Below are 12,462 nucleotides of genomic sequence, written 5' to 3' on the forward strand. Positions count from 1 at the left end.
GCTAGTAATTCTTTCAGGATTCTTTTAAACTGATCTTTATTTGTAACCAAATTTTTTTATGTTTGCTGGAAAATTATTGAAGATGAATGTTCCTGAGTAGTGGACCCCTTTTTGAACTAAAGTAAGTGCTTTTAAGTCCTTGTGCAGATCATTTTTGTTCCTGGTATTGTATGTATGAACTGAGCTGTTTGCTGGAAAAAGAGATATATTATTTAGGACAAATTTCATTAGGGAGTAAATATACTGAGAGGCAGTAGTTAGTATACCCAGTTCTTTGAAGAGGTTTCTACAGTACGTCTGTGAATTTACTCTGCAAATAATATGTATTACATGCTTTTGGACTCTGAAAACTTTTGTTTGACTTGAAGAGTTGCCCAAAATATTATACCATATGACATTATGGAATGAAAGTAGGCAAAGTATGCAGGCTTTTTCATTTTTATGTCCCTATGTCTGCTAACACTCAAATTGCAAATACAGATTTGTTAAGGCATTTCTGCAGTTCTGTGATGTGCGCTCCTCCCAACTGAATTTATTATCAATTTGTAATCCCAGGAATTTAAGACTGTCAACCTCTTCTATCTGCTCTTCTTCATACTTTATGCATATGCTGGGTGGAAACCTCTTACAGGTTCTGAATTGCATATAGTGAATCTTTTCAAAGTTTAATGTCAGTGAGTTGGTTTTAAACCATTTATTAATATCCATGGAAATATCATTAGCATATCTTTCTAGAACTACACTCGACATACTATTTATTGCAATACTTGTGACATCTGCAAACAAAATGAACTCTGCTTCTGGTAGTGTAACTGATGAGAGATAATTAATGTACACAAGAAGAAAGTGAGAGAACAGTGCAAAAGACTCAAGTGCAATTTTAAATACTGTAATGTTCAAATGTGAAAAAAAAGAAATTCATCCATTAAATTTTCTTTGAAAGCAACATGGTAAACTAGCTATCCAGTTTTTGTCCTGTCGAAGTTTGTGCTTTGCAATTAACGATGTGGCCATCAATGGTATATTAAACTGTAATCTTGTTTCAGGATTGTAATTTCATCTGCAACAGCTGCAGAAGAAAATTGTTTTCTTCCAACAACTCAATATTCACTTACCTTTTTGCATACCCCTGTTGGCATCCTATGATTTGTACTTATGGTAAAACCTCATGCTTTCACTGTCTTTAGATTCTTCCCTAAGAACTAAATTATTGCAGTTGTTCTCAAACTTCATTTTGTAACAAGTTTCTTTATTGTTTATTGTAACAGGAATCTTTTATTTTGCTGGCCATGGATTTGAATTGGATGATAAATTCATGCTGCCTGTGAATGCTCCTGAAAGTGGTGAATACCTTCGTTGTGACTGCATGTCTGAGAGAGAGTTGCTTAGTCATGCATTGGAGAGAAAGCCAAAGCTGCTTTTTGAAATCTTGGATATGTGTCTGATAGTGCCAGAAAGGTAAGATTTAGTATCTGCCATTTACAAATGCCTACCATATACAAGGGCCATTCAGTAAGTAATGCAGCATTTTTGTTTTTTGAAAGTGGGTTTGTTTTATTCAGGATTCCAATACACCATATTATTTGCCACTCTTTTGGCTACAAAATCCTATTTTTCAACATAATCGGCATTCAATGCGATGACCTTACACCACCGTACTGGAAGGACTTGTATACCCACATGGTACCATTCTGCTCATCGACGTCGGAGCCAATGTCTTGCTCCCTCAATCACCTCCATGTCACCCATGTATTGCTTTCCATGGAGTGCTTCCTTCATTGGACCAAACAGATGGAAGTCAGAAGATACGAGATCCAGGCTGTAGTGTGAATGAGGAAGAGTAGTCCAGTGAAGTTTTGTGAGCTCCTCTTTGGTGTGCTGACTTGTGCCAAACCCTGCATTGTCATGGAGAAGGAGAAGATCATTTGCATTTTTGTGGCAATGAACACAATGAATTCATTTCTTCAATTTCCTAAGGGTAGCACAGTACACTTCAGAATTGATCATTGCACCATGAGGGAGAAAATCAAACAGAATAACCCCTTCAGACTTCCAGAAGATCATCACCATTTCTTTACCAGCTGAGGATGCAGATTTGAACTTTTTCTTTGGAGGAGAGGTGGTGTGGCATCACTCCATGTATTGCCATTTTCTTTCCAGTTGAAAGTGATGAACCCATGTTTCATTCTTTTGACAGTGATCAACAATAAATTGTCAGTTCCACACATGTGTTCCTTCATTGCTCTTTATGGTCTTTGCTAGGCGGCAAGGAAACCAGTGGGCACAACCATTTGAGTACCCCAACTGAGGCACAAGTTTGACAGTACAGAGATATACAGTTAAGCAGTGAGGTATTTGATTGTGAACCATCCGTTACCTTGAATGAGAATGTCCACATCTTCCAAAAGTGCCGGAGTCACAACTGTGCGGGGCCAGCAGGCCCATGGGACGAGTTTACGCGACCTTGTTGTGATGATGACAGATGGCTCGCCCAATGACTCACCTTGCTTTTCTTCACTGCCAGGTCTCCATAAACATTTTGCAAACATCTATGAACATCTGTGCTGCTCTGGTTTTCTGCCAAAAGAAACTCAATGGCAGTTCTCTGCATGGAATGCACCACTGGTACAGATGCCGTTTTGAAGGCTTTGTATAGTGCCACTGCCTTTCATAACTTCATGAAACAATAAGTGTTCTGTCCTCTTTTAGAGGAGTGAGACTCGCTGAAGTGAGAGAAGCACTTTACAATAAACAGCTGTTTATTACAAGAACTAAGCTAAATACACCCTCCCAGGGGACACCACCTATTGTAGGCACCTTCAGTGCTGGGCAGGAGTGTTTGTGTGCTCTGATGAGGTCGAGAGTTGTACTGGCGATAGTATAGCTACTGGCAGGGTCACCAAAGCCGGAGTGGTCTTGCCTGAGGAGCCAGATGAAGTATGCCCCAAACCATAGGGTAGGGGGGGGGGGGGGGGGGGGGGGAGCTATAGGCTATGGGAGCTAACCCCAAAATGAAAGCCTGGTCCTCCAGGTTGGGGGTTGAGCACTGGGTTGATACCCTTGCTTTGTAAAATATCTATTATTGCTAATAATTCTACAAGGAGTGTGGGACTGCCCCTAAATAGTCAAAATACTCTAGGAAACAGGGATATGGATTTATAGGTGCTTAAATTTGGAACATGGAACATGTATACGCTGTTGCAAACAGAGATGTTAAATAGTGTTGCAGAAGAGGTGCTCAGGTGTGGAATGGGAGTTGTTGCACTGCAGGAAACAAGGTGGAAGGGAAGAGGAGAGATTTATAAGCAGAAATTATCCATGTGCTATTCAGGGAAAGACCAAAGACAATGGGAGTATGGAGTTGGGTTTATAGTCTCCAAGGATATGCATAGATCAGTTACTGCTTTCACCCCATATAATGAAAGAATGTGTACTCTGCGTATGAAAGGCAAATTTCACAATGTGGCCTTTGCGAATGTATATACACCAATGGAAGAATCAGATGAAAATGCTGTGGACATCTTCTATGATCAACTACATGAGGTGTGTGAGAGAATACCCAGATATGATTCCATTTAGTTCTTGGCGACTATAATGCAAAACTGGGAAAGGAACTGGCCTGTTTGTTAAGGAGAGTCTGCACGATGAAACTAATAATAATGGTATGAGGGTTGCCCAGTTTGCTTCTGCAAACAAGTTGAAGGCAGTACCTGTTTTACAAGGAAAAATATCTACAAAGGGACTTGGAAAATACCAGGAACAAATAAAGCAAACCAAACAACCAATATATTGATATCAAAGAGGTGGGCATCCAATATGGAAAATGTGCACACTTTCCAAGGAGCTAATTCTGATTCTGACAGTTACCTAGTAGGAGCCAAAATGAGACAGAAACTTGCCATGGCTGCCAGGGGAAGTAGTACCAGAGTAAATAAATGGAATATAGAACAACTGAAATATAGGTCTACTGTTTAGGAGTACCAGAACAGATTGAGACAGGAGTTACAAACAAAAGATAGTGGAGATGATATAGACAAAGAATGGAACTCTATTAAAGAAGCCATTAGAACAACAGCACATGAAATACTGGGGGAAGCAAGGAGACTTAGGAATGAAGACTGGTATGATTATCAATGTAGACAGGCAGTGGGATACTAGATCAAATCAGGCATTATATAATGAAAGAGAATAGAGGCAGCAACGATATGCAGGAGGGGAAAAAAAGGGAAACCATGACGAGAAGGATAGAGGAGATGGAAGAGCCCTACCAAAGGAATGAAAGCAGAAAATTCTACAAGAAAATTAAAGAAGGAACCCAAGAATATAGACCAAAAATAACAGCTTGTAGGCACAAAGAGGGAAATCTGCTGACAGATAAACAAGATGTTCTGTATAGATGGAGAGAATATTTCAAGAGAATTTTGGAGGGCAATCCTACCAGGAATGAGCAGCCACTTTATTATACCATAGATCCAGAAATATAGGAACCAACATTAGAGGAAGTACAGAAGGTAGTGCATTGTTTAAAAAATTGTAAAGCACCAGGAATTGATGAAATAACTGCAGAACTGCTAAAAAATAGGGGAACAATCTTCATAAGCAGAGGAGAGAATCCCATAAGAATGAACATTAGATGTAATCCAACCAGTACACAGAAAGGAGTCAAGACCTGCTGTTCAAATTACGGAGGAATTACCCTGCTGAATGTAAGCTGTAAGATCTTCTCTAGTATTATCTACAACAGTTTAGCACCAAATGCAGAAGAGATTTTGGCGGAGTATCTGTGTGGATTTCGGCCTAGTAGATCAACAACAGACCAGATATTTAGGCAAATACATGAAAATGCATATGAATATGATATTGAACTTCATAGCCTGTACATAGACTTCAAGCAGGCCTTTCATAGTCTTGATAGAGCACAAATGCTAAATGATTTGCTGCTGCTTGGTATACCATCGAAGTGTGTCTCACTAATTCAAGCAGCATTGACTGGTTCCAAGGCTGTAGCATGAGTGGATGGAGAACTGAGCAATTGGTTTAGCATTAGCAAAGGAGTCAGACAAGGGGAGGCACTCTCTACTACCTCACTTTTGAAGCAGCCATGCAGAAGGTTCAGATATCTGCTTACATAGACACAAAGTTGACTCAGATATGCACATATGCTGACGATGTAGCAATTATTAGTAGATGAAGGGTATCACTAGAGAGGACAATATGTGATCTGAAAGAAGCCATAGGGCATAGAGGCCTTTCTATACATGAAACAAAGACTAAGTACGTGAATTTCGCCAGGAAGGAAAATTATAACTTGGATAGACTATCAGCAGACAATTTCAATTTTGAACATGTGCTGAACTTTGACTATATGGGCTCTAATATTAACAGCACAAATTCCATGTCAACTGAAATAAAACTGCACATCCTAAGTGGTAATAGATGCTTCCACACTTTTAAGAAATTGTTGGCCTCTAGGTTATTAAATAGGCAGCTGAAGTTGCAACTATATAAGGTCATGATCAGGCCAGTTGTATCCTATGGACTCGAAACATGGACGCTAGCAAATGTTGAGGAACAACAGCTCAGGATATTTGAACATAGGGTGCTGCGTAAGATCTATGGGGCAATTCAGGATGATAATGGTTTCTGGACATGTAGGACGAATACTGAGCTGGACCGCTTCATACAAGAGGCTGGCATCGTAAGAATTATAAAAAAATACTAGGGTGAGTCAAATGAAAACCTTAAATATTATTTATTGTGCTGAAGTGGTACAAATCTGTATCACTTTTCAACATAATCTCCGCCACACTCAATCCAAGTCCTCCAGCGATTACAAAGTGCATAAATTCCTTTAGAAAAAAATTCTTTTGGTAGTCCGTGCAACCACTCGTGCATCAACATATCATTCTCTTATTTCAGGCGTCAGCTGCCGTGGCACCCATCTTGCAGAAACTTTGTGAAACAGGAACACATCATGCACAATGTGGTGTGCTGACCCATGACTAATCTGTAAACATGCTGCAATGTCATTCAGTGTCACTCAGCGGTTTTCCTTCACTATGGCTTCAACTGCTGCAATGTTCTGTGGCGTCACAACTCGTTGTGCCTGACCTGGATGAGGAGCATCTTCCACTGAAGTCACACTATTTGCGAACTTCCTACTCCATTTGTAGACTTGCTGCCATGACAATCATGGCTCACTGTACTGAACCTTCATTCGTCAATGAATTTCAGTAGGTTTCACACCTTCACTACGCAAAAACCAAATAACAGAACGCTGTTCTTCCCTGGTGCAAGTCGCAAGTGGGACGGCCATCTTTATACTGATACTGCAACGGTATGTGTGCATCTACACTATGCTCCCACCTATAGGCTATTCTGCACGCTGATTGTAGCACGCTTACCAACTTACAGGATAACGGCACAAAATTTCGATTAGTTATTACAAATTTAAGGTTTTCATTTGACTCATCTTTGTAGAAGAATAGCCTGGCTTGAGCATGTCCTCAGGATGGAAACTGGAAGAACTACTATAAAGATTTTTGAATGGAGGCCAACCGGAAGAAGACAGAAAGGAAGGCCATGGAAACAGAGGATAGATGACATGGAAGAAGATATAAAATCTCCCAGAGTCCGAGGATGGCGGAGAACCGTGCTGGAGAGAGCAGAACGGAGGAAACTTGTTGATGAGGCTAAAACCCACACATGGTTGTAATGTCGTGAGAAGAAGAAGCAGCTAAATAAAATCTCTGAAAATAATGTCTATGAAACTTGAGAACAGCAATGTACTGCGTTGCAGAGAATATTAATGATGATTCAGCCTGACAAGGCTGATAACTTGTAGGCATTGTCCTGATAAGCAGCAGGTGCTATGACGATACAGTCCTATGAGACTGAGAGCTCATAGTCTGTCTACTTGCAATGACATGGTCCCACAAGGTAATGAGCACATAGGCAGTCGTAAAAATACTGTGGAGCGGTGCCCTCAGAACAGCAGATGGAAGCATAGTGTCGAATGTGGCTCAGGATGAGGACGGCACAGCACCCTGGTGGGCAGTGACAGGCGGTGTCTCTGGGGAGGGGAGGGGGGGGAGGGGACTTGAGGTGGCTGTTGATTGCTCAGGGCTCGAGACATAACCGGTTCTCTATGGGCAGAACGCCAATTAAGTACACGCCTGTGGAAGGATACTTGCATGGTATTACATGAGCATGTGACTGTGCAGACATAAATTAATTCCCCAACTGCAGCACTGTATGCTGTGACTTGCATGCCATGTAGTGGCAAGACTAGCACCCCTGAACACTGTAGTGACTGCTGGTGGCTTGACTGTACACAATACCGTCTCTCCCCTGTTTACAAATAACCTCCTAGTTGAGGCAGGGGCCACATCTGGTCTGCAAAACATTCATGCAAATGTGGTGGCTGAAATATGCAGGGGGCAGCTCTACATACTCAACAGTAGGGACTGAAGCAGGAATATTCCATCCGTACTGCCCCCCCCCCCCCCCCCCCCCCCTCCAGCAGAGATTGGCCAAGGAAAAGGAGTGTGTTGCGATACTTATTGAATGTCCCTCATACATTATTGTGTCTCAATGTCACCTACCACTTACCTGTAATGTCTATAGTACATAGCTTTTGATATGTGTCATGTGATAAACACTAGCAAAAGGTACTAACTGGTGCTGTTGATAAAATAAGTGATTTATCCTGTTTACTAAAAGGAAAGGTTCAAATGGCTCTGAACACTATGGGACTTAACTTCTGAGGTCATCAGTCCCCTAGAACTTAGAACTACTTAAACCTAACCAACCTAAGGACATCACACACATCCATGCCCGAGGCAGGATTCAAATTTGAGACTGTAGCACCTAGAACCGCTCGGCCACTCCGGCCGGCAAAAGGAAAGGACATCTGTTCTTAGGCAAAGGGAGTTATATTTCTGAGACAGTGAAGTTTTTCTGAACTTTGTGTCTGCTTGTATAATGAAACTGTGTTAATGGCAATATAGCAATTAACTTTTGTGTAAATTGTGAAACTCAGTGTAACATTAATGCCCGAGACTATCGTTGGCACATTGATTATGAAGATGTGTGAATGCACAACAGCATGACACTGTGGGACAGATCACCATTTCCATAAACAGTCTCAATATTTAATAATGGACTTGTTGTTGGTGAATAGTCTGTGAGAGCTTCTCACTGACTAAAAGTTGTTTTGTATAATCTCTTGAGTTATACAATGCTCTAGCCACAATTGTCATTTGAATGCCCGTCAGCATATCAACAAGTTTATATCCAGACTCATATTTTTAAGGTGTTCCATATGATCATACATTTATTTTCTAAAACTGCTGAAGGAGCATATGACATGTCTTTCAGTAATCCAGAAAGTATATATGTAAGAACAACAATATAAGATGTTAAGTCAGTCTTCTTAATAACTTCAAAATATGTAATCCTTTCATTCAAAATGCATGTGTTTTCCTTTCTCCTCATTCTAATATTTAGCTGCAATTCATTATGAGCTTGTTCTTTATTCACATCTGAAACATTGAGCTGGAATTGCTTGCACAAAATTTGTAGAATCATGTACTGCCTAATTAAAGATTACTAGTATGCTCATGCAAGTTTATATAAATGTTTGTGAAAACAGCAACATCAAGAAGAATAAATATGGAATAATGAACCTAATGAACTGAGTGGGTGCATTACATCGATTTTTAGAATTTTGTGTCATCTGAAACCCCTATGTATTTTAGTTAGAACCTCTAAATCTCGGCCTGGAATCAAAGAGGGGTTTGATGTATTTGTTGGAAATCACAGTCTGCATGCTTTGTATGTGAATTCACAAAGCACTGAGACTGGTTTCTGGAGTGCTGTGACAAACCAATTACCAACCAGCTATATCCTACATGTGTTTGGTGGATGATGTTACACAAACATACTTGGAGGTAAAGCAGTGATACTTGTCATTCATAGAAGAAGACTTGCAAGTTTGTTGCTGTGCATGGCCAGACATTGTCCAGTTGAAATGTTTCATGTGGAGTTGTCTGAAGAAGATGCTCTAATTCACTGATGTAATGATTGCAATTTGGATTGCCTTCAGTACAGAGGAGTTGAGGTCACATATCATATCCAGCAGTGTACCAAATCCCCACACTTGACATTAGTATGCAGTGCCGCTACTGCAGCAGAGTCTGGCACATTGGCAATCATCTAATGTATTATTGTAAATATTAATAACAGAATGTAACAATGTGATTAACAACAAAATGAGTTAACAATAACAGCTCACCACATAGCAGAGGTAGAGGACCAATTTGATGCAACTTTCCACACTGCACTACTGTGCAAGCCTCATTGTCTGCAAATAACTACTGCCACTCTCATCCATTTGGACCTGATTACTGTACTTATCCCTTGAGGAGGCGTGTCATGCTATTTTGGTGATGACAATATCAAGAACAGAGCGAGGTGGCACGATGGCTAGCACACTGGACTCGCACTCAGAAGGACGATTGTTCAAACCCATGTCTGGCCATCTTGATTGAGGTTTTCTGTGATTTCCCTAAATTGCTTCTGGCAAATGTCAGGATGATTCCTTCCCTAATCTGATGGTACCGATGACCTCGCTGTTCAGCCCCTCCCCCAAATCAGCCAACCAATCAAGTCACATGTACAGGGAACCTGGTAGTATGTGCCCACATATCAGTAGGATGCAGTATTTTGTATCGTCATTTACAATGTAGTCTTGTACCATAGGAAGCAAGGAGACGATGTTGTTCGGTGGCGCCAGTATCCTCTTTCTATAACACAACTGTGCACATGTAATAGCAAAGGTTCTGTATTCATAAGAGCAAGAAGCTATGTATCTTTAAGGAAGTTGTTATGGTACAAGCTCTTCCTTAATAGTCCATGTTAGCCTTACTACTGGCGAAGTAAAAGTTCCGCTATAAACACAAGTAATGGAACTAGTAACTGTGACTGACTGTCTGCAACTGGGCTGACTGTCTGGCTGGGCTGCGACTGATGACTCCGATTTTGTGACTGACTGGACCCTCTGGTCCGTGGCAGGAATCTAAATTCTGGCGGTCGAGAGGACGTTAGCGGCATGTTGTTTGTGAGTCTGTCTTTGGCCTCTCTCCTGAGAGGCGTGCTTGCTCCAGCACCTGTTATCAATCTTCTTGCAACATCTTTGCCGACCTGTGTGCTGGTGACAGCTTACTCCAGTGCACTGTACTTGTTCTGGGCTGAATGCATGCACTTATTCAGTTGAGAAGGGTTCATAAAGATATTATATCTTTTCCTGAGGCAGTCTGACCCACAACTGTTCTAACTGGTCTTGATAGCTTGCATACTGCCACTGGTATGGAGTTAACATTCGAAGTAGTCCCACACATTCTGTCGGGGACACATCTGGGAGTCTTGTTGGACTTCGGAGTGTTCAACATTATGCAGACTGTTCTGGGAGACACATGCCATGTGCAATCATTAACATTCCCACCAATGGTATGCATGTGTAAGAAGTTGTATTGATATCTGCCGATGTATTATGGATGCTTCATTTTTTTTGTCAGGTCGTGTATATTCAGTGCTACATTGTCCCAGCCAACTACTCTGTACCAGCACCTCAGTTGAGCTGCAGTATCTTTTCAGGTTGCATGTGTGTGTGTTTTAACTATGAAGAAGGATCTGAAAGTTTAGCAGCATTTACAGTCATATTTGTGTGTCTGTTAACCACTGTACTATCCATTGAGTTGTTACGTATACTCCTTCCATTATTTATATTCCACCAAGGAATTTCCATTACCATATTTATTGTGAATAGTTTTGTTTTTGTACCTTAATTTCAGGGATCAAAATCCAGCACTGTTCTGGGAGAAGTATGACTTTCCTGAATACAAACAAGACAGAAATATCATTCGAGCTTATGCTACATCAAGTAATCTAAAGTCCTTTGAAAGAAAACATGAAACGAATGGTCTTTATGTTAAATATTTGAAAAAATTTCTCGGTAGCGACCTGTCCGTACTGACAATAGTGAATAAAGTTTCTGAAGGTAAGTAATTGTAAAGTTTAGATTCATTCCATTGTATACAGTTTAAGGATTCTTGATATTAGGTGTAGTATTTTCTTTAGATGATTGTTCAGTCACGTAAGAGTACTAGTTTTTCTCAACCTAAAGATTTAAAAACAAGTTCTACAGGCCAATTTTTAGCTTTTTACTCAAAGTTGTGAATTTCAATGAAAAAGAAATTTTGATAATGACACACTTTGACAAAAAACAAGGCCATCGGCCGCAGTCTAAGCCCACTACACTTGCGATGTGGAACAATAAACTTGTCCTCTTGATAATTTTCTCTAAGTCCAACTGTATGCACAAACTGGCAGCACTGTAGGCTGTGGCAGTCCCTGGAGGAAGTCAAGTCTTTCATTTGAGTCGTCCTGTGACCTCTTCGATAGTGGTCTATCAGTAAACTTAGTGTCATATGACTGCATCTGCCAGTCCAGACCAGTAGTTGTCTATATTTTTATAGTGCCTTTCACATGAATGTTGTCTGCCCCCAGTAGCTGAGTGGTCAGTGCGACAGCATGTCAATCCTACGGGCCCGGGTTCGCTTCCCGGCTGGGTCGGAGATTTTCTCCCCTCAGGGACTGGGTGTTATGTTGTCCTAATCATCATCATTCCATTCCCATCGAAGTCACCGAAGTGGCATCAAATCGAAAGACTTGCATCCGCCGAATTGTCTACTCGACAGGAGGCCCTAGTCACGCGACATTTACATTTAACCTGAAAAATGAAGAATGGAAAAAGCTTATCACTTACTACATTTCTGCTGTTCATGCAGTAAAGCTTTAGCATCAGACATGAGGTTTAGTTTATTACTTCTTTACTACTGACTATATTCTCAACACAGTTTGCAGACAGTATCTAGATAACCACTGAATGTACCATCATACAACACACAGTTCAGGAGACATAACATCATAAACATTTGAGATGCATGAAGAACTTGCTTGTGCTCAATATAGAGTGCAAATTACCCAGACTATATTCATTCAGTGTTTCATAATGAGAGCACTCAGTGACACCCAACGTACTTCAGGAATCATTTCAAAATTTTTTCTTGGGTACAAGCTTAATGTAAAATATTTAACCCATTAACTCATTTGTAGAGTAAAAAGACATTTCAAACCCTTTTAAACTCCAGAGTTCTCTTCTTTAAAGAAATGGGGCTTTTACTGGTTTTGTTATACCAGTATATGAGTGTGGCTCAAAATTATTTTATATTTTGTGATCCATTTAAAGTATCTCAATATGTTGTTTATTGTTATTATTAATGTGTTAAATCTCATTCTTTTACCATTTAAAGGTGATTCTAGATGTAATTTCTTTTTTTTTGGTAGGGAATTCATATGTTTCTGTAAATCTACAGTGAGTGCAGAGTCGTGTTTCACTGT

General features: G+C 40.4%; 1 protein-coding gene across 5 annotated transcripts in view; it reads left to right on the plus strand.

Moving 5' to 3' along the window:
- Positions 1-12,462, plus strand: part of LOC126266859 (mucosa-associated lymphoid tissue lymphoma translocation protein 1 homolog) — a 115,414-nt gene that overhangs the window by 64,755 nt on the left and 38,197 nt on the right. For all 5 annotated transcript variants that reach the window (XM_049971475.1, XM_049971478.1, XM_049971473.1 and 2 more), the window contains exons 8-9: positions 1,269-1,458; positions 10,854-11,059. In XM_049971475.1, coding sequence (XP_049827432.1) covers positions 1,269-1,458; positions 10,854-11,059 — 396 coding nt within the window. The remainder of the gene's footprint in view (positions 1-1,268; positions 1,459-10,853; positions 11,060-12,462) is intronic.

This window comes from Schistocerca gregaria, chromosome 4 (genome assembly GCF_023897955.1).
Source record: "Schistocerca gregaria isolate iqSchGreg1 chromosome 4, iqSchGreg1.2, whole genome shotgun sequence".
Lineage (NCBI taxonomy): Eukaryota > Metazoa > Arthropoda > Insecta > Orthoptera > Acrididae > Schistocerca > Schistocerca gregaria.